Here is a 25,362-nt window from a genome sequence, read left to right as displayed (position 1 = left end):
AGGTGGAGGAGGCCGGGAAGTGATGCACTCTGCCGGCTTCCGCCAGCGGACCAGCTGCGGTTATGGCGGTTTATTTGACTCCGCGGTTCAGGAAGCTCCGGAGTCAGAGCGAGCTAGAGCCGCGTCGGGGGAGCGGGCGACGACGAGGTGGGGGAAGGGAGTCGTCCCTGTCCCTGTCCCGCCGCGTTTTTTTCTGCCGCAGCGTTTGTGGGGCTGATAACGGCTCCGCGCTTTGCTGGGGAGCGGGAGCGGGCTCTGAAGGGCCGGTGCCTGCCCGCCCATTGGGCGGGTGTCTCCGGCTGCCGCTGCCGCGGGAGGGGCCGTTGGCAGGCGAAGGGGCAGGAGCTAGCGCTGAGGGCAGCAGCTGTAGGGAGGAGAGAGGAGCTTCCTCCGGCTGTACCCCCAGAAGCCGTGGTTAAGCGGGGCGCCGCCGCTAGCGCTGGGCGTGGAGCTGTGCCTAAGTGTTCGGAGCGAAAGGCTGGGGGGCAGGCAGGTTTAATGCGTTGCAAATACCGGTTTGTCGTCTGCTGAGCTGAGAGTGATATGTGCAGGAGAAACTGAGGGGTGGAGGAGCGTCTTCCCTAGGAGGAGAGACGGAGAGAGCTGGAACTCTTCAATCTGGAGAAGGTTCGGGGTGGGGGGGATCTCGTCCGTGTCTATAAGTACCTGAAGGCAGGGTGCAAAGAGGACAGAGCCAGGCTCTTCTCAGAGGTGCCCGGAGAGGTTGTGGACACTCAACCTTTGACAATATTCAGAAGCTGTCTGGGCATGGTCCTGTGTGACCAGCTCTGGGTGGTCCTGCTTGAGTTGGAGGGGGTTGGACCAGATGGACCCTAGAGGTCCCTGCAAGCCTCAGCCATTCTGTGATTCTGTAATGAATTTATGTGTATGCGTACATACATACAGTATGTGTGGTAATAACAAAAACAACCTTCTTCACCTGTTACAGTGTCATCTTCTTCTCTTCTGTTGACTCTACCCTAGTGGGTGTGAGTCAACTTACAAGGACTGATTCATGAAGTATTATCTTTCTCTGCCTTTGTAAAATTAAGCTGATTTATGGAGATTTTTTTAAATAGATGTATAACTAATTTCACAGAGTAAAAACATGTTTTTAAATGTTAAAGCTTTATAAACATCTGTAAAAATTTCATATAAATATTTTGCAGATTGTGATGGTCCTTTTCAAGCAACTCACCTGTGGAATAGTATCATTCATGCTCTTCACAGTCAAGTGGAAATCAAAAGGCGTAGACAACATCTGAAAACATATAAAAACTGTTTCACTGGCTCAAATGCTGTCGATGTGGTACTAAGCCATCTTATGCAAAGCATGTACCTAAGCTGCAATGATATTTCTCGGCTGAAGGGAGTCCGTGTGTGCCAAGCATTGATGGATCACAAGGTGTTTGAGCCAGTTGGAGCAAAGCTTTACTTATTCAAGAATGAGAAAGAAACAGAGTTTGAAGACACAAACACTAGTCTCTATAAATTTGTAAATAGCAGTCTTACTCCTCTTCTTCCAAGAAAGAATAAAGACAATGAGAGCTTGTCTCCTGAGCAAATCTGCAAACAGAAGACAAAAAGATGTTCCAAGTAAGTTATTCAGAACTAGCCTGATTTTTTTTTTTTTTTTTTTTTTTTTAAAACTCAACGTGAGTTAACTGTAGATGAAGTTACGTGTGTGCAACCCAAGTAGTGGAGACTTCTGGAAAGTATGTGCCAGTTTTGAGAAACATCATGCCTAAATCTCAGATGCTACCTAATATTTTGTGGTAATGCTGAACTGCTTTGATCTGCCCTTTGCTGTTTGTCTGGCACGGTAGCATGAGTCTAGGAATCATTTTGTTTTGCAATCAGTTGTGCTGAAATCTGAGAATTAGCATGAATGAGCTACTTATTGGAAGCTGGTAAAAGAAATGGAACTAATAAACAGTATTTGGAATCAATATTCTTACCCTTTCCACAAAACAGATATGGATGATTGGTTTTCTAGCAGCAGGATAGATCTCAGATACGGTGAAGCCCTGAAGTCCTGATTTAACAGCAGTTTAGGAAGTGACAGAAAGATAAATGTGTCCTGATCGTATTTGTTATACATCTAATTTTATTTCTTTTTCCCCTAAGCAGAGTAAAGTGTGAAACAACACTTTCAAACCCCTTAGCATTAGAAGCAGCCGATAAAAAGAGGGTAGAGGAACTTCTTCGATCAATAAATGTTCATGCATCTTTACCTCCAAAGATCATGGTTAATGAACCAACTCATCTGCTTTCAAAAAGAGGTGAGGATTGACTTTTTCTTTTTAAAACTTGATTGTTCTTCACTGTATCTACTTGGAGCGAGTACCTCATTTCTGTTAAACACTGCCCCTCAGAGTCCTAAATTTAACATGTCACTAATGACAAAATAGCTAAATGAGTGCTAAACAGGTAAATGTTCATAGTAAGTAAACTCAAGAAAACAAAACAGAATTAAGTTTTTGCAGGATGGTGCTATTCTATTTGTGCAAATACCACTTCAGAAGGAAATAGGCTTTAAGATTAAAGTACATCTGTATTGTATGATTCCTTTGCTATTCACTTGTCTTTTCTTGTACATATTGCTAAGTAGAGTAGGTTATTACTAATTCTAATATGATGGAGGAGAGATATGTTCTCTTTAAACCCTTCTTTCTTAGCATTCCTATTTTGATCCCTTCTTCCCCAAAACAGAAATTTCACACCATGCTGTTACCTTGTTTTCTTTGAATATTTAAAACACTGAGTGAGTAAAAAACAAGGTTAGTGTTTTACCTAAGATCTTATTTCTGAAGGTGGGTTTTTTGTTTGTTTGTTTATGGTATCAGTAATAGAAGATATCTGGAAACAGCAAACTCTGCTACGGCTGCTGCAGTTAATTGATGTTCCATTTCTAGAAGATATCTTGGTGTCTTCAGTGAAGACAAAACCAGACTGTTTTGGCAAAGAAGAAGATCTGATTATCTCAAATACTTTTCTGGACAGAGAGGTTACATGTAGCTTAAACTTGCCTGAGTAAGTTCTATAAAATGAATTTGTTAGTAAACGCTTTATTTTACTCTTTATCGATGATTTGTGTTAAGCAAACAAAATAGACATTGTTACACTTGTATACTTGTAGACAAGGGTGGCATTCTTTTCTTTGTTGGCTTCTTTTCAGAAATGGTAAGGAAATTCACAAAAAGTATATGTTTAGGATTGGACACTTGAAGATTTTAGGTGTACATTGAAACTTTAATGTCAAGCGTTGAAAACACTCCTGGTATCTAGACCAGACACTTCACTCTTAGGTCTCTGTAACAGATATTAGAAATTTATTCTGATGCTTTTTGTTTGTCACAGTTTCTGGTGCTGTGAAGATATAAAGTCAATAAGGCACCTATTGTTAGCAACAGAAAAGGAGAAACTAAGTGATAGCACTGAGAATGCTTATATCATGAGAATATAGACGTTGGAAGTAGCTGCATGTCATCAATGCTTTTTTTTTCCTTAAATGTTCTCTTATTTCTGTAGTGTTCCTGTTGATTGCACTTGGGCTGATCTCTTATCTTGACATACTCATTAAAGGTACATGCTAAGGCATGTCTCCTCATGTGTATATGTGTTAGTAATGCTTATTTCTGTCAAATCTATACAATTTTTATCTGTGAGATTGAGGTCAATCTGTGTACCTAAAGAGATTCTTTCTTACAACTTCTATGTATTCTTGCTTTAGGGAGAAAATATTAATATTTTTACATATGTTTAGAGTTTTGTATAAGCTAATGAAACTCCTGATTCCAGACTAGGTTTATGACTGGATAGCATCTTAACTCCCTGGTTTTTTCTTCCCAGAATGGTTTAATGAACACTCTTTCTTTTGAGCTTTATACTTCCATTGTACTTGATTCTTGGGTGCTTGGTGGGTTTATGTCTCTTAAAATCTCTCTTATATGGTGGTTGCTCTGTATTAAATGTCTCTAATATTTCGGTCTTTGCTAATCTATCAGATGAGTGTAAAGAAAATTAAATTAAAAAATAAATCACTTTATTCTACAAGTACTTAAGTGGGGGGCTGGAGTAGCATCTTTGTACATAGTATATTATTTAAGTCTGGCTCATAGCATGCCGAGAAATGGGAAATTCCAAGTATGAATAGCCACCAGTATTACAAATTGTTGTAGGATTAATTGCCCTCAATATGAAGGGGGATCGGGGGGGGAGAGGTGGTGGTGCATGTGTGTTTTCATGTGTGCTGAAGTAATGGGTGTATGGGGTGATGTTTGGTTTTACATACTAGCTGAATCAGGCAAGTGTTCTAGGGCCAATGACAATCTGGCATGATTGTTTTGATCTGGGTGTACCTCAGGTGCATTTTCTGTAGCATAAGAAAACCATAGAAGTTGCTTATTTTGAGCAGGTCCTTGAACTACTATAGTGAAATAAATTACATAAACTGCTTAATAAGCAACAAGCTTAATGCTGTGGTTCAAATATGTGACTATACCTGTACAGTTATTTTTTATCTAATTTTCTTTAAAGGATTAAATAAGAACAGGCAAAGTGTTTTAAAGTAAGCACTAAAACTAACTTTTCCTTCTACAGGCTTGACAAATGGCTCTATGCTGCAGTTGAATGCTTGGAGTATTTCCCAGACCAGTTCATAGTGATGGTTAGTCAGCAGTTATCTCAAAGTGCTAACAAACCAAGCAGTCTGAATACATACAAGAAGATTCTTTTTGACATTATAATAAAGTATTATAGTCAAAAAAAGGACTCTCTTCTTACCACTCAGGATCTCGATATTCATTCAGGAATTATAGAACTTATAGGTAAGAGCAACCTGGAACAAAAAAATCAAGTGAAAGCTGTGTAAAGGATGGAACTTAGTAAGCATTGATTGATTGAATCGTAACACCATTTGCAATGCTATTGCAGATGTACTTTAATTTATAGGTTGAAAGGGAATGCTCAAGGTCACTAGGCAGAACACCTGCTCAAGGCAAAGACAAATTTCAAAGTTAGATTAATTTGCATAGGGCCTGCTCTAGCTGAATTTTGAAAATCTGCAAGGATAGAGATTCGCCAGCCTCTGTGGGTAATCTGTTTAAAAAAAAAAGAAAAAACCCTAAAAAGCCAACAGCCTTCCCACAAATGCTTACAAGTAAAACAGAAGGGTTTAATTTAAATACAAGTTTAACCCTACCCTAAATAGGCCCTGTTACCCTTCAGTTCTGTAGGGTTTATGGAGTGTTACCCAAAGTCTCAGTTCAGTTTTTAGACATCTATGACAAGCTTACTGGCATAGGAGCACAGTTGGCTTGTGTAAAAATTGGAGCAGAGTGGTAGATCCTGTGGCCAAGACCTCATGAAAATACAAAAGGCAGTATTTTTATCAGTATTTTGCTAAGGAAAAAAAAACAAATTATAATAGAAGTCATGAAAGGGAAATTATGGCAAAATTACATAATCCATCCAGAAAAGAAGAATGCTAATTTGAAATAACTGACTGGTAACTTCTGCTAAATGTTCACTTAAATTAAAGATGGTATAGTTCATATGTGCACTTTAAATACAGAACTGATATAAATTGATATTATAGAATATTACTAAATTAGAGAATCAAAGCAGCCAAATCCTGTAGGCAAGGAAAAAGACAGTGTCATAATTCTGTGAGTGTCAGAATTACTCTGATGCTTTAGTTGCCTGTAGGTCTTTTCTGTATTATCGGCTTGATCTAAACTACATGACCTGTGAATGTCCAGGGCTAGTCTATTTTCTTATTCTTGCCTTAATTTTTTCACCTTTTCCAACTTGAGTAAGACCATCTCACAAGCAGTTTCTAGTGCTTTATTTCTTTTTGATGAAGTGGTAACCATAATGTTGTCATTAGGAAATGATTCTCTGTTTGAATATATTAGTTTATGTTTCTGGGTCCTCGGCTGTGTTCTAGATCATACTAGATCAATGTTAGGAGATTGACTATTTTAAAACCATTTTTTCCTGTCAGTGCTATTATGGTCATCAGTGTAGAACAACTTGCATTCTAATGATTTTCAAGCAGAATCTGGTGCAGTGAGCCTTACTTTGATAAAGTGCTGTTGTTCTGACTGTAGTGCAGGAGATAGCTCAAACTAGCTGTGAACATCTACATATTTAAAACACTTTCAAAATAAATTTGAGAAGTGCTGCAGTTAACTAAAGTACGACTTGATTTTTTATCAATATATATACGGTTATAACTGTATTTTTCGCAGCTGTTAAAAGGTTTGATTTCAAGATGGCTAATAATACAGTTTTGTTGTGAAGGCAAGCATGTTGATGTGCTTGTTGCCTTTAAAATAAACAAATCTAGAGTACTTATGTTACAGATGGATGCAGTTGGTCAAACTAGTCTATGTGGTTTATTGAACCTTTTTACATTGGAACTTTTCTTTTTCTTTTTTTCCTACAGTCTTTTAGAGTAACCCAGTAAAGTTTTAATCACAGATCAGAGAAACTCTTAAACTTTTCTCTAGAAATTATTTAACTTCCTGTCTTCACATCTACACTTTTACCTGTCTTGACGATGTCCTTTGGCAGTTCTCTTTCCTGCCTTTTTGTCTGCCCTTCCTTTTTGGAAAAGGATCACTTACTTGTTCTTTTGATGTTCTCTTTAAACAAAGATGGTTTCAAACGGCTTGAGGTACGCCCCCAAAAGTCCTGGATAACTTCTTGTAAAATTAACCTCTGTCCCAGTAATAGGACAGAGGCCTGAAAATCAATCATACATAAGTTCTATTCCTGTATCTGCCCTCATCTTTATCTTGCCTTACAGTTACTTGGCTATTTGATAGTTCCTCACTTTCCAAGTGAAGATAACTAGAATTATAATCTAAAGGGGTTTTTATAGGAGATTATTTTCACCTTATCACATTTTCTTGAGAAACTTGTAACCTAATGGCTTAAAAAAAAGGGGGGGGAGGGGCCACACATACCAGCCAACCACAAAAAACAACCAAACAAAGCAAAAAACCCAATCCAAACAACAAAAAAATCCCAACAACAACCAAAAAACCCAAACAGAACTTCAAAGCAATTAAAAAGTTAGGATTGTTTAGCTCATTAATTACTTTGAGATGAATCCTGGAATACAATAAAAAGATGCATAAACACAAATGATGCAAACACCACTTCAGCGTTCACACGTTGTACACAGAACATAGTAATATTCTGTATGTATTGTCCGAGTACATCTGTTCTCTGACTACCTATGGGACAAAGACTTTAAGCTTATATTGATTAAATTTTGTATTGAGTCTTGTCAAAAGTTTTTAGAAGTCACTGAGATAAGCTGTTTTGTTTGGAGAGGAAAAAAACCCTAAAATTAGATTAATATTGGAATTTAAATATGTATTCTTGACTCTGAAAATGAACAGTTGCACTGGATACGCTGTTTTACTCCATTGCAGAAAAAGGAAAAACAGATCAAGCTCTAGAGGCATCACAACTTTATTTAAAATTATTAGCACCAAATGTCCGAGAAGAACTACATAGACTCCTGACATTCGTAGCCATTGCATCCGAATCGGAGGGCTACAAATTACAAAGACAAGTAAGTATCTGTTATGTTTAGTGTGGGAAATAGGACTTGCCTATAGTAACACTAGGGTTTTTTTCAGAGATAGAAGTTTACTGTTTTCCAATGTGATTTGTTTTAAAACAAATACCAAGATGTTCATCCCACTGATAGCATCCTGTTATACTTAGTCTTTGCTGACACATTGCAAGTAAATTTAATGCCAAATCTGAGTGGTTCTTTTTCTAGTTTGATAACAGGTCAGTGATCATTAAGACTTGCACAAAGTTCATCTTACAAAATAAGACCTTGTCAAAACCACAGGCAGAACTGCTGACTCAGTTTCTGATGGACAATCACTCCGAGCTCTTCAAGGTAGTGTTTTCCTTACCTCATTGGCTTAGTCATTTTAAATGTTAAATGCCATAAAGTGCCTTTCTGGAGATGACAGGTATGAGGAGCAGGGTTTAATGTTCCATCTGTTACGGTTTAATGCTACAGTCAAGTGGGGTGAGAAACTATTTCAGACTATGGAGGACAGCTTTTTGAGAGCTTTGCAATCCTTTATATATGATATCCTCTCTCTTTATTTTGTGTAATTTGTGTTAAGAAAATATTTGGAATATTAAGAAATTTTTATAGAGGTCTCTTGGCACCTTGTTTCTGATGGCTGTCTACTAAATTTTTAGGCTTCTTAGTGTCTTTCTCCTTTAGAAGTCAGCTGACATACTCTAAGTAATATATAAGATGGCATGCTCTGGTGCCCCATACATGTATGCTTTGACATACATGTAGAGCTTTGACAACTCTTAAAAGTTCCTTTTGGTATTTTGAAATGTTAACTTCTAAATTAAAGAAAATAAATAGAACCACAAAATGAAATGGCCTTTCTATTTAACTTCATAGGTTATGTAAATATACAGGTGTATTTTATAGTCTCCTTTATTTACATTCCATCATATTGTCACGCGTGTGAAAAGATGCAACCTTCCCAGACCCTATATTGACTTTCCAGTGCATTTAAGTTGTGATGCTTCTCTACTGCTTTCCTCGACTATAAAATTCCTCATAAAAACATTGAATTGGATACAGATTAACTAATTATCTCAGGTGTTGTAAAATAGCTGTAAAATACTCTAGACATTTATTGTCCAGTTAGAAATAAGTCTCACAGAAACATTAATTTGGTTTCAGTAAAATATTATTTTTAATTCTTATACAACGCATTATCTGACCTCAGCTAAAGAGACGTGGGAGATAGTTTTTCTTTTTAATTAGCTCCCATTTAGTTTGAAAGTATCAAGTAGTAGTATGAGTTTTGTATGTGTTAATATACAGCCAAAACCAAATACTGTTTTGTTGTTGTTAAGGGTTCTGTCATGAGGGTTAGGGCTTTGATTCACGATTGGAGATGGAGCCAGATCTAACAAACAAAGTGCCCAACATGTCATAGCACTGACAGTGGAGTGGATGGTGGCTTGCTCTTTCACAACTGCAGCTGAGAGCCTTGTGTATTATATAAGCTGAAATCAGTTCAAGATCTGCGCTACATTTTTTGCTGTAGTTCAGTGGAAAACAACATTTAGAACATCTTGCCGCCTCCTCTTTGGCCTGAAATACCAGAAATAAACATATGTGTATGTGTTCTGGTGCGATTTTTGTGAGAGATTTTGAATGGGTACCTAAATAAAGGTAGGCATAGATTCTTCTGCAGTTAATGATGTAGTTTTTAAATTGATCATCTGACAAATTTAAATTCTCAAAATACAGAATTACTGGGTTTGTAATTTTTTTCTTTGTTGGATTGTATTTTCAGACTCCTTTAACTCTTCTGGAACTAACTAGTAGGAGACTTGAGAGTTTGCTGGAAGGACAAGATCCAGATATCGATTCAGGTAGATGATGTGATACACATTTTTATATAAACCATTCTATACAAATCAATTTATCATCAGTTGACTGTAATTTTGCATACTATGTTCTTTTCCTTTATCAGAATTGAAGCATTAAAGCGACTAGTCACTAAATCACCAAAAAATTAAATTATCTGCTGTAAGTAAAACACTGATCTCTGAGTATTAGAGAACAAGATTTCTATTAATTATCTAGTTTGAACACATTACAATCTTTTTTTTTTTTTAACCAAATAATTACTTTGGAAAAATTAATGCAAAATTGTTTCCTGAAATGACTTGCTTATTTGGTTTGTGAATTTGATGTGATTTTTATATTTAGGAACAGCATTCTTACATTTCTGCCACAAGACATGCAAAAATTCTCATAGAGCTCAGTAGTTTGAGTTTCTAATAGATGTCTTGAGCACAGACCTTAATTGTTTAGTGTTTTGAAGAACTCTCTTCCTTTTCTGGGTTAGCATAAAGTTTACTAAGAATCTAAAACTTACAGAATGGTAGTGTAGCCTAAAATAAAGGTATTTGACACTTGGTGTGTATGTGGGATTCATGTTTTCCAGCTCATTTCTTTTATAAGCTAACTTTCCATCTGGCCTTGCTGCCAAAAATATCTTCCAGTACTGTGATTAAAAGGATTATTAAATAAATAATTTCTCTCTGACACTTCAGCTTCTTCCTTTTGACTTCTGTATTGCCAGTGCATTATGTGCTTAAACATTGAAGAGAAACCATTAGGGAACTGGATAATACTGTAAGTTATTGTGCTGTTTAATACTATATTTAATAGAGCAGCTGTCTGAGAAGTTGTTTTGGTACATAATCTTTTACTATCTCTGTTGGGTTCTGGAATGCGTCCAAATTGCTTCCAGTTCAGTGTTCTGAGCCAAAGAGTATTGTGTAGCCAAAGAATACGGAGATTAGCAACAGAGGAAGGAGCTGCAGGTCTACAGTGTTCTTGAAGCCTGTGTGATTTCCATCAGCACGTGGAACAGACAACTGAAGTACAAACTCCATACTGTGCTCTCCCTGCTAAGTTTTGGAGTTTCAATCTGTAAATGCACGTAAATTCCATCTACTTGTTGAAATAGCTAGTTTGATCTGATTGTAAGCTCTCCAGCACGGCGTATTCCCGCGTTCCTGTGCTTTGTATTCTGGTGTCATTTTCCTTTTTCTCATGGAGGAGGCAGGAGGAAAATATTTCCTGAGAGCTACTGAGCATTCTGAGCTGGTGAACTTTGGAAGTGCAGGTGGGAGCAGGAGGGAAGGCTGGGTGACCATGATAAAAAAAGGAGCCTTACCTATTGCAGGAAGGTAATCATTAGGTCTGCTGGAAATAAACATTCCTAAAAGCACTGAGGGAACTCTGGGGTTGGTTTTAATTTAGTAAGACACTTGAAACCTCTGGACTAAAGGATACACCCTGAAGTTTTAAGAGTGAAACTTTTTGGCAGAAGTTGTTAAACTTTTGCTTTTGAACGAGCTATGTCTTCTAGATGTGACTCTACTAACCATAAAAAGTATTTCACATTTAGTGTTTGACAGACTCATTGTAAAAGAAGGGAAGGATAGGTGCACATGAAAATTCTGGCAGCTCAGGGTATCACCACTCTCTATGTGAAGCCTTAAGATGGTGTCTGTACAGAAGGAACAGTAAGAATTTTTTCCCTTTTAGGCAATTGACATCTGTTCAACCAACTTGCTCACTAACGTGTGCAGTAGCTGAATGTCAGTCTTTCTTCAGGCCAGAACTCATGTGTCTAGTGATGGGGCTTGAATCCTTGCAGGGCAGTACTCCGCTGTGTAGCTTCACAACATTTTTATAGCTAAATAGTGCTTAAGTGACCTATCTGTCTCCAGTTCCTTGCTCTGTCGTCACCCTGAACTGCTGCCTCATCCATCACCTCTGCTTCTGGTGCCCAAACCATTCTGAGCTGTCCGGTCATCCAGAAGTTCCTGAATTGTATTCCTGAACTCAGAGCTGTGGTTCAGAGGCAACTGTTTTCCAAAATACTTGGTCACTTGCATTGTGTACTGGACCTTGCGACGGATTTGATTCACTCGCAGGGAATTGCTGGATCATGAAAACGGCAAGGTGCCATTCTTGTCACGTAGTATTCTTCATTATGTCTTCTGTTTGCAGGAACTGTATTGGCTCTTTGTCTTGCAGGCCTGTTTGCAATGCAAAATCATCTGTGATAATTGCAATTATAACACTGCTTTTCAATTTTATTTTTGCAATTAATGTTTACGTATTCATCCATGCTGAGTGGAGGACTATATATTTTACATTGTAGAGAATTGTAATTGTGTCTGAACTGGATCATCAATATATCTGTTTCTGATCATATTTTTTTTAAATTAAGCTCTTACGTGATGCATTAAACTTAATCTGAACCTCTGATTTCTTACAAAGGCTTCACCTTCTGTCAGCGTGTGACAACTAAAGAATACGAAGATCAAAAACAACAAACAAATCAGTATCTTCTTGCATTGGTTCAAGAGATGGACAGTGACCCCACTATTCCTTTGAAGCAGAAGAAGAAATTAATTAAAGAACTCCAAAAATACCATTCTCTCATCTATTGTAGCGGTTGTAAAGCTACATGTGAATTTTGTACTCTCTCTGGCTAGATGTCAATACAGCCTTTTTAAATTTTTTTTTTTTTTAAAAGGAGGGGATGCATATGAAAATTGCTCATGATACAAACCATTTTCTTCTTATGTCCTTATATCTTCGGTTACAGGAAACTACAAGTTACACTGCTGATAAAAAGCATTAATTCTAATTAATGACTCTTTTAAGAAATAAGTACTTAATTACTTTTAAGTTAGTAATAATGGCACACTGCTTGTGCTGCTTTGAGTTCAGGGTTTGGCACTTTTTTCCTTCTGTCCCACAACCCCATGGCTTTCTAGCTGAGCTAAGTCTCTACATTTGCAGCTATGCTTGGGTTGAGATCCAGTAAGGTTTTTCATCTTTTCTATCTGTAGTTCGTAATCTAATCTCAAACTATAGATTAGGACTCCTGTGAGTATTGTAAAAGTGTAGAAAGTGCGTCAAAAATCTTAGGAGCAGGTCAGTGGGTGAATCTGTGGCAGGCGAGATCATTAGGCAGGGGAGCTGTGTGTGCTCGCAGTCAGTGATTACAGCCTGTTACTCCTTCCCCACTCCGGCAGACAAGCTGCTGCTAATCTGGCAGTTAGGCAAAAGCAAGTAAAAACATTTACATTCTCAAAAAAAACTTGAGGAATAATAATCTTGTTTTAGATCTCTTGGTGTACTTAACCAATTTATTTTAACATGAGGATACTTTGATAGCGTCCAGTTATTTGTCATAAATACTTTGATAGTGTTTCTGGATTCATAGGACAAAGCTAGAAAGCACGTTGGCCTGTTTTGACATGTTGATGGTTAACTGTACACTGGCAAGGAAATGTTGATTTAAATCATTAAATAAATATGCAGTATAATGTGTTAGGGGTTAAATTACTTCTTCCATCCTCATGACAGACATTTGATCATGTATTGAACATAGAAACAGAGAATTGAGATTGGAAGGGACCTCTGGTCTAGTGGAGTCAATTAGTACGGGCTGCTCAGGGCCTTTTCCAGTTGAGTTTAGAATATTTCCAAGGACAGAGATGCCACAACCTCTCAGGTGAGTCTGGTCCAGAGTTTGACCAGCCTCACAGTAGTTAAAAAAAAAACCACCAAACAAACAAACAAAACCCAACCACCTTATGTTTAGGTAGAATTTCTTGGATTTCTGTCTGTGCCCATTGCCTGCTGCCCTTCCAGTGGGCAGCACCGAGAAGTGTCTGGCTTGGTTGTCTTTACTCCCTCCCCTGAGCTTGTCTTCTTAAGGCTGAACAATCGGAGCCTCTCCCTTGTATGGCAGGTGCTCCATTCCCTTATCATTTTCATGGCCCCTTTGCTGGACTAGCTACACTATGACCATGATTTTTTTTATTGTGAATATGCTTCTTTCGGTATCTACATCCTCAACTGTTCTCCAAATGTGTGGTCAAGTTACCAGAATACCAAAGCTTTCTGAAAACAAGTGCTGTTTTCTTTTCTTTTATAAATTGAAATGGTTACACTGTTAGATATAACCAGCTATATGCACAGGTAATAGGTTGTGTTAACCTGCGTATTTCAAGCAGCCTTATTTAAATGACCTGGCCTATTAGAAATCAGGGAATGTAGTTGAAATCTCTGTCCATGTGTCCCTGTTTATGCCCTTATTATTTATTGAACAGTGACTGTCCAGTGTAAAATAAATAATTTCTGGAGGAGGAAAAAAGACTGAGTTTCACCTTCCAGAGGTGAATGTCCTAATTACTAGACTATTGAGCTATGTATTATTTTTCTAGTCCTTTGGCTCCCAGAAGAGGAAGCCGGTACAGAAGTAATTATTGAAAATTGTAAACAGGAAAGTATTTCCTGATTAAGTGTTTCTGGTGTTGAGTAGTGGGAGAAGGGGATTTTAGTTTGGTGGTTTGTGGGTTTTTTTCTCTCTCTCTCCAGTCCCTTTACTGGGTCTCACTCAAAATACTGAACCTGGTAACAGGGAGGGGTGATAACATGGTAATTTGTAGGCTAGATGGACTGGGAATTGCTTTGGGAAAAACTGTTTTTAAAAAACAAGTGATTGCACTTTGTGACTTTAGAATTTTCTTGTGCTAATTTAAAGATGATAATAAAGCATTGCATAAAAAACGATGAATCGGTCTGTCATTTCATAGTGCTTTCACAAGGAAGGGGCAGCTCTGAGTGTTGAGCCAGGTATCAAACAGTAAAGAAATACTTCATGTGGACAGCAGGTGCCAGGTGCATTCCTTCAGTTCATGGGACGAGAAGTCAAGATTGATCTAGTACAGCAAAGGAAGGGAAGAGCTCTTGAGAGCCCTATTTTATTCACCTACCCTGACAGGAGGATCTACTGATTTTTAATCTTATGTTGAAAGAAATGTGGTATTTTACATTTAAGTATAAGGGCCTGCTGAACAGAACAAGCTTGGTGAACTAGAGATTATTCTTTTTCAGTGTTAGGCTTTCAGTTATATTCCAAAATCAAGAAAACTTTACTGGACTTTAGAAAGTTGTGTCACTTTTAACGACATTTGACACAGAATCATCTGGTAAGGGAACTTGGACCTCTCACTCATTTCTACTTACGATTTCTAGCATAGAGCTAGCAAATTAATTGCCAGTATGAATTTTTATTTGAAGTATTACATTTCTGAAGAGTTTAGTCTAGAGCTATTTTCTAGTGCAGCCTTATCAAAGAACAGGTGATACCACCTTCAAGGTAAGGAAGCTTACCTCTATTCATAGAGCATTCATGTTTGCTCCTACCAAGGAAAAAGGTCATTGTTCCTATAACAGCAACAATGTGCATATTTCCTTATTTTAAGTCCCAGCTAAAGCATGCTAATAATTTTGTGAAGCAGTTATTTAAAAAAAATTGAGGTTGGACACAAGGGCCTCTACGTGTGGCTGTGTACTAGACTTATTGATGTCCTGTATTTTCTTGCACAGAGTAATACACCAGCTGTATCCAAGAATTTGTAGGTGATGTTCTCATGCACTAATACCCTTGCTGCCTCCTGTGTAACTCATGTAGCTATGAACAGGAGGAGAGTACCTCTTCCATGCCTTTCAGCCCATTAGCCGCCATGAGCTGGCAGTCCAAAGTAAAAAAGATCACATTGCAGAAGAAAGATCATCTCAGACAAATATTTAATTGGGGCAGCTTATCATCAAGATCTCCCATTCTCTGGAGTGTTGGCTTCTCTTCTATATCGCCCTTGTGCTGAGACCTCTGAGCAGCAACAGGAGCAGCTCATGAGAATCTGGAATGTTGATCAGAACAAGGTGGCTCTGACTCCCCGTGCTTATCTGAAGTAGAAAAGAAATGGAAGCCAGAGATGAGGCTATCTTAACGCTATCAGTAAGCCCAGGGGCTGGTGGTGCAGACTTTTGTTCCCCCTCTTCACAGCTCTGACGGTTCAACTACATCAATTACACAATATCCCAAAGAACAAATTTTCATGAACGTAATAGTATCTACTTGTGCTTTGAAGTGCCCCACCGTGTGGAGGATCAGTGCAGGGGCATGAAATCCAGTGAAGCCCCTGCTTGATCCCTGCCACCGACTGCCAGAGTAAGTCAGTGCTCTTTGTTCCAAGCTAGGAAAGCGCACTGCCAAGTACGGTTACAGGTTTAACACAGAGGAGGCAGACGAGAAGGAATAGGAGATTGCAGCTGAGACCTCTGCAAATCCAAGACTGCCGAATACCACCAGCCCTACGAAAGAGCAGTGGCCCTGTGGCCACCAGCTGCACCAGGTCCAGATCAGTGTCGGCACCTGTGTGTCCATTATCCCCCTGTGTGAGCACCTTCCTCCCTCCTGGCACCCAAGCAAGCCAGCTGGGGCACCCCTGTGAGGCCAGCCCTCCGTGGCTTTATCTGGCCATTAGCCTGTACCATGCTCTTTCCCTCCTGCTGCAGTGCTGCATGGACTGATGGCACAGGAACAGGGCTTCTGAGGCCACCTTTGCTCTGTAAACACAAATAGCAAGTACAGGCTGGGGCATTTGTTTATATCTAGAGTGCCTGGCTAGGACACAGATGGGATTACCTAGGACACAGCTGCAAGCTTTGTTCACCTCAGACAGCTTCTGATGTCACCTTTTCAGAAAGGCAAGGGGAGGGCCAGCAAGCTTATTTGCTCAGCCATTGTTTAAAACAAAAAACCAAACAAAAAAAGCCCACAACCTACAAACCCCAAGCCCCTTTTTAGAAAGGAATTGTTCAAGTTACTCTTTTCTCAAAGCCTAAGTATACTTTCAATAGCAGTGGTCACAGTTCAAGCATATTCCTCTTACGACTATGCACTAAAATAACCAAAAATAAACCTCACGTATTCCTTTTTAGGATAGGCAATCTCAAAGAGGCCTTTTGAGATGTGTTCAATGTCCATTCGATTGCATGCACAAGTTAGAATACTATTCATTTTGAAAACAATAATAATAAAAAAACCCCTTGATTTCTTCTCACTATGTATTAGTGTCACACCAGTACAAGCATTCAATATTTTTATTGCCTCATGCATTGAGGTTTTCTGCAGTAAGAATACAGTGAAGCCATCAGTAAAGAAGGGAACATAACATAATGAAATGACAATGAACATATTACTTTGTAGTATTAGGCTTGTAAAACTTTATTTTTAAACTCTGAAAATTATTTTTCCCAACCCACTTAAATACAGGAAAGCTAAAACACAGTCCTACTGGCAGAAAACAGGTTGTATTTCAAAGAATTCCATTCTGAGTAAACCAATGGAAAAACAATGTATCCAACTATGCTACCTATATATCAAATTTCTCTTCACAGATATTGTGTCCATGTTCTTCATAATCTTCTCTAGTTACTACCATGTCTTCAAAATCATCATTTTCAGAAATGAGCTTCCCACCTTCCCAAGAATAAGTAATAGGGCTGAAAAATGAACAAAGTTACTGTTACTCTCATATGTAAGTTCATTTAAAATAGAAATATGCAGTGATGATTTCAAAGACTTTTACTTACCCATACCTATATAAAAATATATTTTTTGATTGCTAAATCAAACCATCCAGCTCCAGAGGTGTTATGAGACAAAATCTGAAATTTTAGCAGAGCTAACTGACTGCTTTTTATAAAAAGCAAGTGCCTCTTTGGAGGCAGGTGTGAAGAGGGCAGGAAGTGGAGATGTCTTTGCATTTACTTTGCACAGATAATGATTCTTTAATAATATGTAAAAATACTCTTTAATAATACTTTAAAAAAAGTGAAGATTTTTTTGTACTTTCAAGATAGACTTGCTTTGTCTCAACTGTATACTCTCTCTCTGCAAAGACACTGCCCCTTCCAAATCCGTGACGTGGCCACATTAATAATGACATGGCAGCATTCAGATGCTGAAAATTCTTCTAAGTAAAAGACAAAACTCTAATCTTGCATGCTGATGTATCCACTTAATGACAATACAGTCTTCTTTATCTGATTACAATAAAAAGCCTGATCCTGGAAACACTTATATGCTTAACTTTATTAGCCAAAGTACATGGCAAGCAGGTGGTCTCTCATTTATTTTGTTTGATTTAAAACATTCTTTTTGTACAATTTTTGTTCACTTAATATTTAAATTAAACCCTTTAGTCAATCTATCTTTTTAATCAGCAAAAGAAATCCTACTTTATAGTTCGTTCTGCTAAGACAAAGCTTGTTCTGTACAGTTTAGGACTTACTTTTCAGGAAGAACAACAGAAACATCATAATCAGTTGGAGTAAGACATCGAACTTCAGAATAAACCCGATCTCTGAAGCCTGGAAAAAGGGTGTTTCCCCCAGTCAGAACTATGTTCTTGAAGAAATGAGGCTGCATTTCTGTAACATAAATAAGTAAATCTGTAAAGACTGAATATATATTTAAAATTAAAGGGGTTTTTTTCCCAATTTTTTTATGAATTGGAATGAATATTATGAATATGCATAGAAGAATTTTATCATCATTTAATGATCGCATCAGTTAAATAGTTTTATTGAGAAATACAAGAAAGTGATCAATCATCCTCTGTTCTTCGTGATTTTTATAATTTGGCTTTGATAACTACTGTTTTCTTTCATGCTGATTAAATTTCATGTCTGCCAACGCAATTCCCCTTTCAAAAGGGATTTTAAATGATACAATTTTTTTAAGAGTACAAAATAATAGTCTTGAAGCTGCCATACTTATATGGTATCATAAAACCTATGAAAGTTGTCTTTGTAGTAATAACATTCATTACATGTACATCATCTATAAAATGAAAGCTTTAGTATTACTTCTGACAGAGCAGTCAGAAAGGTTTTATACTTTGATGCTTAAATTACTAAGTTGGGTCAGTTTCATTTTTCTCTTCTTCCAGTAAAGAAAGATATTTTAAAACACAACTAAAACTAATTTCAAGTATATTCCGTCATCAGCATCAAAGAAGGTCACATTAGAAAAGGATGTTAAGAAGAATAGAGTCTACAGCGATTAACTGAAACAAGAGTAGAAACCAATCAATGAATCACCACAAAACTGTGTTTGCTGAACAGAGTCTCTTGTAGACAATCAGTTCTGGAGTATATGACACACACCAGCAGACAGAATAGTTCACAACTTAGTAACTGGCATATTGGCAGTACTAGCTTCTTAAGAGGTTTTGGATGTTTAAAAAAACCCCCAAAACAATAACAAAAAAACTCCCAAACCAAAACAACACAAGCCACCCCCATCCCCCACACTTTTCAAAATACTTTTAGGTTGTACCTTCAGGTAAATTCTGAATAGAATAAACAATAGCTTCAGGAATTCCCATCTCTTGAATGCCAATATCCGAAGGATGGAAGAGTATTTCCGGAACTGCAAATCTTTCATTTGTTAGACGAAGTATTTGTTCACCAGTCTTGTATTTTCCACTTAACACCATCTCTTCTCTTGGCTAAATTAAAGACATGAATAGTAGTCACTGCTTAAGAAAAGAAATTACATCCTGAAGTATTCAGCTAATCTTTTTCATGTACTGCAGAGGCAGGCAGTATATTCTACATTAAGTCATATTATCAACAAATCTTTTAAGAATCATACATACTCTTGTATTAAATCTGAAATCACACTACCTTACAAAATCCTTTTTTGATTGTGCTGAAGTCTGGCAAAACATAATCTACCATTACAGTATTTTCCTCTCCTTTCAATCTGAAAGAGAAGAACGTAAAATAGAACAGAGTAAAGACCAAATTCTAAATCTCAACTATTTTATACTGACAAGACTTCCTTTGATTTAACGGGAAAATTTGCCAATGAAGAGTATAGTTTTATTTGTTTGTATAAAAAGATTATTCTTAAGTACCAACTGTTACATTTAATACCATCATATACGCACTTGGCAATGTCCATGTCCTTGTAAAAGTCTTGAGAAACATAACACACATCTTCTTTCACTTGATTAATTACATGCGTTTCATCCATAACATGTAGCTGCCTGTGAAAAACAGAAAACAAAACCACACAAGTTTGAGAATAATTAAGTCGTAGCATTACCTGTCCAGATTTCCACTGAAGATGAGCGACCAGAGTTTTCAAATCACAGAAAGCTACTGTCTCAGTACCTAAAACCTGTATTCAATTTACAAAAGCATTCCTGGCTTGCTGGAGTTTAATATTTTCCTATTTCACAGTTCAATAAATACAAACATCTACCTTCATTTGCCCAATGCCTTCATAACAAGTATAGCCATAATCCTGCAATTAGCTCTACTAGCAAAGACCTTTACCTAGATAAACTTCCAAGCTAAAGGATTCTAATGAAAAATTGATCCTATTGAATTTTATTTGTGGTATTGATAGAATCAGTTAGCAAACTGACTATCTACTGAGACATCTCAGAAAACACGTAAGGACTTATAATTAAATGTGTAAGGACTTATAATTGTGAACGCACAGGTAGCCTCAGGAACTTCAAAAATGCTGCCACTTTAAAAACTAACAGCCTAATTCTTCAAAGAGCTTAAGCTCATCTTAATTCATCTTGAACTTAAGCTCAAGACGGCAGCTAGCTGATTATAACAGACGAAAATTCCCTTCTCCTTTCAACAGCATTTAATCTAAAATTCACAGAACCAGTAAGAATATCCCCACAAACTTCTAGCTCATTTCATACCAGGTCTCAAGGTGATGACCAGCATGCTTTACCTGTAAGATATTATCTCTTTCAGATGGTTGGTTAAGAGTTTTCCTCCAACATTAATCCTACAGAAAAAAGAGTAACACAAAGAATTCTATCATTATTAACTTCAGGCAGAGCAAACAAATCTAGAAAATATATACCGCAGTTTACCTGATGATTGCCTCTTTCTTCTTTTTACTTCTACAATAAGGTACAATGTGTGTAAAAGAGTATCCACTATCCACAATGATGCAACATAGCTCAGATGGATTATCCCGGAAATACCTGTGCGCACTAAGAGCTCCAGCTGAAATACAGAAAATTTCATTCAATTTTTATATGAACAGACACTTTTAGAATTTACATCGGTATTAAAGTGTACTCACTTCGCGTTTTAAATGCCTTTGACAGACTTCCAGGACCTAATACATAATACTACAGCCAACACATGAATTAATTTTGACAGTGGATAAAATTAAGTATCATATATGTCCCTATTTATTCTTTTTCAGAAATTCCAATCCACGTTCAGTTTCGTCTCCTAAAGTCCAAGCAGACTGATCACACCACAATTTATCAAACCTATCTAAAGGAGTATCCTATGTCCAGCTATCTTTCAGAAGGGTTGTGATGTTGTTTACACATTCCTTGTAAGATACATTTCATGATTGTAGTGCTGCATTTTATTTGCTAATACAAAACAAAACCAAACAAAAAAACCTCACACCACACACCCCCAAAAAAAAGGAAAGCTATCAAAGACTTCATGCAAATTTTAGGTAGACTTTCTCAAATACTATCCTGTTTCAAAACCCATCCATTATCTCTGTTATCCTGACTCTCCTCAAAATTTCCTTTAATTATATACCATGACACTCTTAAGAAAATAGTGTAAGAGTACAGCTGGAATTAAAAAAAAAAAAATTTTTTTGTTTAATCCAGTTAGAGTACATATAGGAGCATATTGCTCAAGAGACTGGAAGGAAATGAAGTAATTTCTTTACTATCTTTATATATACACGTGTGTGTGTGTACAGATGCATGCTTGCTTATTTATTTCTTTATTTACAAGGTTAACCTTCAAAATATATAAATGCAAACTAGAAGGAGTCACACTTACCATTTACTCTAAGAACTGCTTGAAATTGATATTCTTCAAATAGAATTTCATTCATGGATTCTTGTATTGAACTGAAGTTAAAATAAGGTTCAGTAATAATAATATTGGTATCTACAAAATCCACCTATGAAAAATACATTAAGATTGTCATTACACAAAGCTTAGAAGTTAATACTCCGTTACCATATTTTGCAACAGTTGAAGATCATGTAAACTTGAAGACATGATTACCACTTGCCGTATCTGTTTTTAGAAGCTAGGCTCAGAAAGTTTTAATTTTTTTAAAGACTTGATGAGCAGTGGTACAACTCTATCAAATTAATGAGTAAAAACGTAATAGAAGGGAACACCTTCATACATATTCTGTTCCTGTTACCATCCCTACTAATTGTAATCCAACATTTTAAAGAGATACCCATAAAGGAACACTCCAATACTAATGTAAGATACTTTACACTAATCCTGTCAACTACAGAATGCAAGTCTCTTCAACAGCTCTGCACTTGCATCACAAAATTACTTATCTAATAACAAAGATGAAGTCCTGTGCAAAGTAGAATCGATAATAAAACTCCCAGTGACCTCTAATGAGGCCAGCAAAAGATCCTGGACTTTCCACATTTACTGATACCTCAAACTCCTTTAGAGAGGACTTCAGAGGGTTACTTCAATCATAACTGGATATGGCTCTAAATGTGTTACCAGCTGTATCTCTCTGTAGTCTTCATTCATGAAAAAGCATTAAACCCAATTTATCCTCGAAACCACAACTAAATTGAATATAGTTCCAAAACTAAAATGAAAAATGTGTATTTTTACGTACAGAGACTAAGATATTTTGAGACGTTACTTTCATTCTCAGTACCATTCCGCTTCCTAGGTATTACAGAAAAACCAAAAACTTTCAGAGTATATAATTTCAAAAAAGGAAAAAAATTAAAGGGAGGCCTTACTACACTTCTTGTGCTAAATCCAGTTCTGAGAAAAATTAAGTATCAGATATTTATATTTTGTACACTTAATTTACTCACAGGTAGAAAATGCTTAGCTAAAGATGGTTACTTAATGTCTATGTCTGTTGGCTCATGACTCTTTTTCATCAACAGTTTCTTGATCTCTAAACCACATTGTATCTGTCTTTAATTAGTATTATTATTTACTAACTTGAACTCTTAGTGATATTGATATGAATTTCTTAACATATGTGAACTGAACTAAGTATGAATACACACAAGACTAAAAAATTTAAATGTTTTTAAATCCCTACACCAGAGCTCAAAGTAAAAATTTTCTTCAGTTTGCAAAAAAATAAATCCCTGTGATTTCTAATTGATGACACTTTCCAAGAAAACAGTAAACTCATTTCTATTTAATATTTGATGTACTTATGCTAATTCCATTAGTCAAATTTAACCTACACAAAATCTGTAATTAAAAATGCTCTTACTTGATACATTTCTTTTCCAAAAAGGTAATCCCAAACTTGTCTCTGGACATCCCAGTTCACCAAGTAACCCTGTAGGAATTTAGGAAAAAAAAATCACAGTATTCAGAAATAAAAATCATACTTAAAAAAATTTACTAGAAATCCAAAAATGACAAGTGATTGATAGACTGGTAATGTGAAGAAATTTGAGTTAAAATGTCTGAATTCACATTTCTATGCTAAGGAATAAATGTTACATAGGATAAAGAATGTTATAACTATTCCCCATCAATATGTTAATTACTACACTACAAAACCAATATGTAAATTGTGTTTCCTATATACATTATTCTCTTTGACAGAAGCCTGTCAGTCTGACCTCGGTACCAGGGAAGGTTATGGAGCAGATCATCTTGAGTGGCATCACGTGGCACGTACAGGACAACCAGGTGATCAGGCCCAGTCAGCATGGCTTCATGAAAGCTTGACTAACCCGATCTCCTGTGACAGGGTGACCCGCTTAGTGGATGAGGGAAAGGCTGTGGATGTTTTTTACCTGGGCTTTAGTAAAGCCTGTGACACTGTTTCCCGCAGCATTCTCCCGGAGAAACTGGCTGCTCATGGCTTGAATGGGTGTATGCTTTGCTGGGTAAAAAACTGGCTGGATGACAGAGCCCACAGAGTTGTGGTGAATGGAGTTAAATCCAGTTGGCAGCTGGTCACAAGTGGTGTTCCCCAGGGCTCAGTACTGGGGCCAGTTCTCTGAGTGGCTGGAAAGCTGCCCAGCAGAAAAGGACCTGGGGGTGTTGGTCAACAGCCAGCAGTGAGCTGGCAGTGTGCCCAGGTGGCCAAGAAGGCCAACAGCATCCTGGCTTGTATCAGAAATAGTGTGGCCTGCAGGACTAGGGATGTGATTGTCCCTTTGTACTCAGCACTGGTGAGGCCACCCCTTGTCTAGTGTTTGGTTTTGGGCCCCTCACTACAAGGCAGACACTGAGGTGCTGGAGCACATCCAAATAGCAATGCAGCTGGTGAAAGGTCTAGAGAGCAAGTCTAAGGAGGAGCAGCTGAGGGAACTGGGCTTGTTTAGCCTGGAGAAAAGGAGGCTGAGGGGAGACCTTATTGCTCTCTACAACTACCTGAAAGGAGGTTGTAGCCCGGTGGGTGTCGGTCTCTTCCCCCAAATAGCAAGTGACAGGACAAGAGAAAATGGCCTCAGGTTGCACCAGGGGAAGTCTAGATCGGTTCTTAGGAAAAAATTCTTCCCCAAAAGGGTTGTCAATCAGTGGAACAGGCTGCCCAGGGAAGCGGTTGAGTCATCATCCCTGGAGGTATTTAAAGATGCACAGATGTGGTGCTTAGGGACACGGTTTAGTGGTGGACTTGGCAGCGCTAGCTTTACAGTTGGGCTCCACTATCTTAAGGGTCTTTTCCAACCTAAATGATTCTATGATTGTTAAACTTCACACTGCTGAATTTGATTCTTGTATGACACTACATATAACCCTGCAGTTGGGGCATATTGTATGAAAACTACTCCTTAAAACAATTTACATTTGGCTATAATGGTAAACTCAGGATATCTTACTTACTTTCTGAAAAGGGAGAATATAAAAAAGACCAGAGGGATCTTTAATTTCATCCAGTTGATTTGCTGTAAAGGTTTTCAAGCGTGCAGTCTTTGATCTGAACTGACAGTTGGGAATGACGCTGGAAAAGATTGGAAAGTTTCTATTCATCACGATACAAGACACATTCATTGTCTTTACTTTCATATGTAGCATGCTTTCAGTAATAGTTTTGCTGCTGTATTGTGGTTTTTATCACTTTATTGGAGCTGGTTACGAGGGAAATCTCTAATTTCTGACACCTCCGGTGCAGATGAGGCACCTTTTGGAAAAACAAACCAAACCAAACCCTGCACTGAGCTACCACCGCCCCTCGCCCAACAAAAAGAGCTCCGAGGGCTGCTCCGTGCTGAGGCACCGCCATCCCCAGGGACTTACACCCACACACGCACACACACACACACCCCCTCCATGGGTGGTTGAGGGACGTTGTAACGGTCCCGCCGAGCAGGTCGGCGCGCGCCGCAGGGGCGGAGCCCAGCACCCGCCGCAGGGGCGGGGCCAGGCGGGGGCTCTCGGCGGCGAGCGCAGGCGCGCTGGCTGCCTGCTCGCCGGTGAGGCGGGTGAGGGAGATGAGCGGCGGTCGCCCGCCCGCCCAGGCACCGGCGGAGAGCGGCGGGAGGGCCGGTATGCCGTGCGGGTGCCGGCGGAGGGATAAGGGGACGACGGTCCCCGCCCCACCCTCTTCCGGGCCCTCACCTGACGTTCGCGTGGCTGTAGCCGATCTTGGCGTTGTAGGCGCCGTTATCCAGCACCAGCGTCGCCATGCTCCCCACGGCGCCACGGCCGCCGCCGTCCCAATATTGATCCGCCACCGCCGTGGATCTCTATGGTTACCATAGAGCGGAGGAGCAGCGCCCGCGCGTTGCCTGATGGGACGCAGGAGTGCCGCGAGAAACACCTCCGGCAGCGAACCCGCCTCTGGCGCGAGACGCTCGCCGCTCACGTGGTGCCGGTGCTGCGGAGGCTATTGGTCG

General features: G+C 38.4%; 2 protein-coding genes across 3 annotated transcripts; one reads left to right on the top strand and one right to left on the bottom strand.

Moving 5' to 3' along the window:
* The first annotated feature begins 22 nt into the window (after window positions 1–22).
* Window positions 23–14,191, top strand: DEPDC4 (DEP domain containing 4). 2 transcript variants are annotated; one of them, XM_075749474.1, is made up of 9 exons: window positions 23–147; window positions 1,170–1,596; window positions 2,131–2,282; window positions 2,847–3,033; window positions 4,603–4,829; window positions 7,449–7,591; window positions 7,805–7,930; window positions 9,372–9,450; window positions 11,882–14,191. In XM_075749474.1, exons 1-9 carry the CDS (start codon window positions 63–65, stop codon window positions 12,097–12,099), a joined length of 1,644 nt encoding a protein of 547 aa, XP_075605589.1. In that variant the 5' UTR covers window positions 23–62; the 3' UTR covers window positions 12,100–14,191. The 2 variants fall into 2 exon arrangements, with proteins under 2 accessions (XP_075605589.1, XP_075605582.1); XM_075749467.1 differs by having other exon boundaries at window positions 2,128–2,282.
* Window positions 14,192–16,540: 2,349 nt separating this feature from the next.
* Window positions 16,541–25,362, bottom strand: ACTR6 (actin related protein 6). Its single transcript, XM_075749448.1, has 11 exons — window positions 25,085–25,362; window positions 24,350–24,467; window positions 22,779–22,847; window positions 21,332–21,455; window positions 20,383–20,518; window positions 20,238–20,294; window positions 19,429–19,527; window positions 19,163–19,241; window positions 18,813–18,984; window positions 17,764–17,902; window positions 16,541–16,972 (listed from the first exon to the last, which is right to left on the bottom strand). The coding sequence occupies exons 1-11, from the start codon at window positions 25,150–25,152 to the stop codon at window positions 16,843–16,845; spliced, it is 1,191 nt and encodes a 396-aa protein (XP_075605563.1). The 5' UTR covers window positions 25,153–25,362; the 3' UTR covers window positions 16,541–16,842.

This window comes from Balearica regulorum, chromosome 1 (genome assembly GCF_011004875.1).
Source record: "Balearica regulorum gibbericeps isolate bBalReg1 chromosome 1, bBalReg1.pri, whole genome shotgun sequence".
NCBI lineage: Eukaryota > Metazoa > Chordata > Aves > Gruiformes > Gruidae > Balearica > Balearica regulorum.
Note: the sequence above shows the minus strand (reverse complement) of the source record. Positions and strands in the feature narration are given on the sequence as shown.

What these genes read in the sequence shown, in the direction of transcription:
- ACTR6 (XM_075749448.1), bottom strand. Translation starts at nt 25,152, where the DNA reads ATGGCGACGCTGGTGCTGGATAACGGCGCCTACAACGCCAAGATCGGC. An exon ending in AAAGAGATAATATCTTACAG is followed by an intron (nt 19,528 to 20,237) that starts GTAAAGCATGCT and finishes TGTTTTTCACAG; the next exon opens with GCAGCTACATGTTATGGATG. An exon ending in TATTCAGAATTTACCTGAAG is followed by an intron (nt 17,903 to 18,812) that starts GTACAACCTAAA and finishes TTTATGTTACAG; the next exon opens with AAATGCAGCCTCATTTCTTC.
- DEPDC4 (XM_075749467.1), top strand. Translation starts at nt 63, where the DNA reads ATGGCGGTTTATTTGACTCCGCGGTTCAGGAAGCTCCGGAGTCAGAGC. An exon ending in AAGACAAAAAGATGTTCCAA is followed by an intron (nt 1,597 to 2,127) that starts GTAAGTTATTCA and finishes TTTTCCCCTAAG; the next exon opens with CAGAGTAAAGTGTGAAACAA. An exon ending in TCATCTGCTTTCAAAAAGAG is followed by an intron (nt 2,283 to 2,846) that starts GTGAGGATTGAC and finishes TTATGGTATCAG; the next exon opens with TAATAGAAGATATCTGGAAA.